This window comes from Pterocles gutturalis, unplaced genomic scaffold, assembly GCF_000699245.1.
Source record: "Pterocles gutturalis isolate BGI_N339 unplaced genomic scaffold, ASM69924v1 scaffold21000, whole genome shotgun sequence".
Taxonomy (NCBI): Eukaryota; Metazoa; Chordata; class Aves; order Pterocliformes; family Pteroclidae; genus Pterocles; species Pterocles gutturalis.
The window spans coordinates 35,998-39,804 of record NW_010143938.1 but is presented as its reverse complement, the minus strand read 5'-3'; the positions used below and the strand labels follow the sequence as shown (position 1 = coordinate 39,804).

The following is a 3,807-nucleotide window of genomic DNA, read 5'->3' as shown; positions in this document are numbered from 1 at the left end:
TGGGGGAGCAGGCTGGGGGTTGGATAGGGGCGGGAAATGTCCCTTCCCCCGTGCCTCAGTTTCCCATGCTCCATCATGAAGCCCTTTGAGATGTGCAGATGTGGATAGTAAGGTTAATCCTCACCTCCTCCCAGAAATAAAGCAACGAGGAAGCTGGAGAGCTTCCTCATTCTCCTCTCCCTTATCTCAGCATTCCCTTGGCAAGAGTCACACCTTGTGCAACATCTGCAAGGGAAGGAAAAGCCAGAGCTGCAGTAGGGGAGCATCACGCTTGCTGTCTTGGGGTTCAGGCCCTTTCAGAGTGGCTTAGTCCCAGGAGGCAGCCAGGGTCCCCTCTCTTTGCGTGGCCATCAGTATCTCACCTCTCTCCATCCAGAACTTCATCCACCGCAAGCTGGAGGAGAAGGAGGAGGCCATCAACAAGCTGCACGCGGATGGAGATCAGCTGCTCGCCCAGAATCACCCCGGGAAGAACGCCATCGAGGTAAGCACCAGGGATGGGCTCCAGCGTCCCCACTGCCCCAGCACTCAGGGATGTGCCCAGCCCTTCTCCAGCACCGGACCTGGTGCCAGCACGACTCTTGAGTTCCCGGAATGCCAAGTGGGAAAAAATCTCCTTCAGCTGCAAGTGTGTAAACACAAGATAAACCTAAGTAGCTCTTCCCACCTCCCTCATTCCTGCGATTACCCCGTGCCTGCCTGCAAAGGGTAAATGATGGTGGCAAGTTCCACCTTGGATGGGAAGATGGACAGGATTTGTCACCTCCTTCCACCCAGCCCCATGCTCCCATCGGAGCATCCCAGCTTTGGACCAGCTCTCCGGGATTCCCATCCTAGCTTTGACCTGAGAGCATCTGGGTGGTAGGCAGCCAAGGAGCTGTTTGCTCAGGATGGGAACTGGTCCTTCCTGGGGGGCAGCTCAAGATGGGAACTGGTCCTTTCTGGGGCGCAGCTCAAGATGGGAACTGGTTCTTTCTGGGGGGTGGCCCAGGCTCACCCCCATCACGGGGCATCCTGCTAACGTCCTCTGTGTCGCAGGCTCACATCGAGGCAGTGCACGCCGACTGGAAGGAGTACCTCAACCTGCTGATCTGCGAGGAGAGCCACCTGAAGTTCATGGAGGACTTCCACAAGGTACTGGATCCCAGTGGCACCCTTTGCTCTGCGCAGCCTGGAGAATAGGTGCTGAGTTGCAGGAGATCCCAGAATACGAACAAACCCCGGCTGCTCTGGGAACAGGGTAGAAGAGGATGTAGTCCTCTGGTCTAGTGGGGTTTGAAGGCTAGGAGGACCACGCTGAGCTGATAACACAAGTGATGATTGTGCAAGCACCAAACACAGTAACTGCTTGGCAAAAGCGTAACTTGCAGAAAACATCCACTCCAACGCCGAGGCTCAAGAGCCACATCCAACGTCAGCATCCGTGTCCACAGGGATACGTGGGGGGACCTTACACGCTCCCCTTGGATGCAGAACAGGTCCGAGTGGGGAAGTTACACCTGCAGAGAGCAGAGTTGAACCCTGGGGAGCCCTGCACAAGGGCTCAGCGCCTTGGCTGAGCTCAGCAGACAAACGTCTGCTGGATAAACGGCATCCGCCAGCCCGGGAGGCTCTGCCGGGGAGCAGGTCGGGCTGGATTCCTCTCCCACAGCCTGGGCGTGTTGACGACGACTTGATGAGTCTGTTGCCAAAGCTGCACCGTGGTGCCCAGCCCGGGCTGTGCCTCTTGTGGGTATCTGCCAGAATGACTGCCCCGGGGGGTGGTTTGTGTGTGAAGGGCTGGGCTCTGCCCTCTCCCCAGTGCTGCCCATGGAGTCACCACGCACCGGCGTGACGCTGTCCCAGCGAAACACAACTGAGGGCTGGGAACGGTGGGATTTGACAACTCTGCAGGAGAAGAGCATGGAATAAACTGCTCCTAGTTGTCTTTTTCTGAGCTCTGCTGTCCTCAGCATGGGAAAGAATACTTCCTCACCTTTCTCCACATATTTCTGAGTGTCCAGATGTCCACCGTAGCACCCAGGGGCTGTCCCTGCCCTGGGCAGTGCGAGGACCAGGGTGGGGGTCTGCTCCCTGTGTCAGCCAGACCCTCTCTCACAAGAGGCTTTGCCTTTCTGCAGTTTCAGAAAGATGCTAAGGAAGCCCAGGAGCTCTTGCAGAAGGTGGATACAGACCTGGACCAAAAATTCAGCCCGGAGTTCAAGGACAGATACCAGCTGGAGTCTCTCCTCCGGGACCTGGATGTGAGTATTGGTGCAGGCGGGACTGAAGGGGAGGGAACACAAGGAACCAGTGTCCCTACAGCACGAATGGAGGGACATCCCATCTGCAGCAGGCATCAAGCCCCACTTCCAGCCCAGTGAGCAGCAGGACCACACTGCAGCCTCCCTTTGCACAGCCTTCATCAGACTCTTCCTTCCCCTGGAGCCAGAGATCGCCTCTCCCATAGCAACGCCACTGCTCACTGGGCTGGTTCTCAGTTCTTCTCTCATTGAGCTAGCGCTCGTTAAGGGCGGGAGCATAATTAGCCCTGCTGCCAGGGGAGGTTGTGGAACTCGCTGTGCTGCAGAGAGGAGAGCTGGGCAGCGAGATCGCCCACGAGGGAAGGGCTGTGCTGAGCCCAGCCGCTGGCCCAGCCCCAGCCCACCGCTGCAGGCCCCTCTGATGCACAGGTCCTGGGACAGCTGATGGCTCTTCCCGAGAGCTGTCCCTCTCCTCCTGCGTGCTCCATCCCACTCACCACCGTGGGATGCACATCTCGAAATAGAGCAAATGATGGAGAGCCTTTTCCTGGGGCTTGAATGAGAGCTAAGAGCTGGGAACGGGGCTGGCCATCAACACACAGCCGGGCACATGTGGACCGTACACCAGGGAATGCCCATCGCTGCCCAGTGGCTGGTGCCATGGCACCTCCTGGGCACAGCCCCCTCCTCAGCCTGGCTGCAAAGGTGCAGGGACACAGGGTGTAGGAACCGAAAGGCTGCAGAGCAGCGCCCAGAAGCCATTTTTATTAGCATCAGCAAAAAGCCACAGCCTCTGTCCCAGCAGCATTGGTACGAGCTCTCCCTGCAGCCAGGGCAGCCCAGGAGCTCATCCTTCCCCCGTTTCCTTACCGGTTTTGGTCATTTCCCTGTGCTAGGACCAGGAGAAGGCCCTGGACAAGTACGAGGCGGTGGTGAAGTCTCTGCAGGAGCGCAGCCAGAGTGTCCTGCCCCTGCGGTTCCGCCGCGAGACGCCGCCCCAGCCTGTCCCCGTGGAGGCTCTCTGCGAGTACGAAGGCGAGCAGGTAACGTGTCACACGAGCGATGCGGAGCTGCTGCTGGGAACCGGCTCCTGGGGGAACTGGGGATGGAAGAGGCACCTGGGGAAGGAGCAGCTTTGGCCAGTGCCCAAGCGGCGATGGGTCCTGCAGCAGTGACAAGGTGAAGGTCGTGCTCGCCGTGGTAGGAAAGCAGGTTGTGCAGCTCAGGAGCAGCACAGGAAGGGTCTGGGGGAAACACAGCCTCTGCCCAACAGCGTGCCTGTCACACACCCTGCGGGACATTGCGACAGCCCAGCTCTGTCACGTTCCCACGCTCCCTGCACTGGGACGGTGAGGATGTCCAGGCACATTGAGACGCTGAACATAAGCCCAGAAACCACCCGTGTCCTGGGGGCATCCCCAGCAGCGTGAGCGGCAGGGCGAGGGAGGGGATTGTCCCCCTCTGCTCCGCTCTGGTGAGACCCCCCCCTGGGGTGCTGCACCCAGCTCTGGGGTCCTCAGCACAGGACAGACACGGAGCTGCTGGAGCCGGGCCAGAGGAGCCC

At 59.3% G+C, this 3,807-nt stretch overlaps 1 protein-coding gene across 1 annotated transcript in view; it reads left to right on the top strand.

Annotated features, from left to right (window-relative positions):
- PPL (periplakin) overlaps positions 1–3,807 on the top strand; it is a gene marked incomplete at its 5' end in the record, with an annotated part of 17,463 nt that overhangs the window by 3,431 nt on the left and 10,225 nt on the right. Inside the window, 4 exon segments of the mRNA XM_010084952.1 lie at positions 289–484; positions 1,039–1,134; positions 2,121–2,243; positions 3,140–3,286. Coding sequence (XP_010083254.1) covers positions 289–484; positions 1,039–1,134; positions 2,121–2,243; positions 3,140–3,286 — 562 coding nt within the window.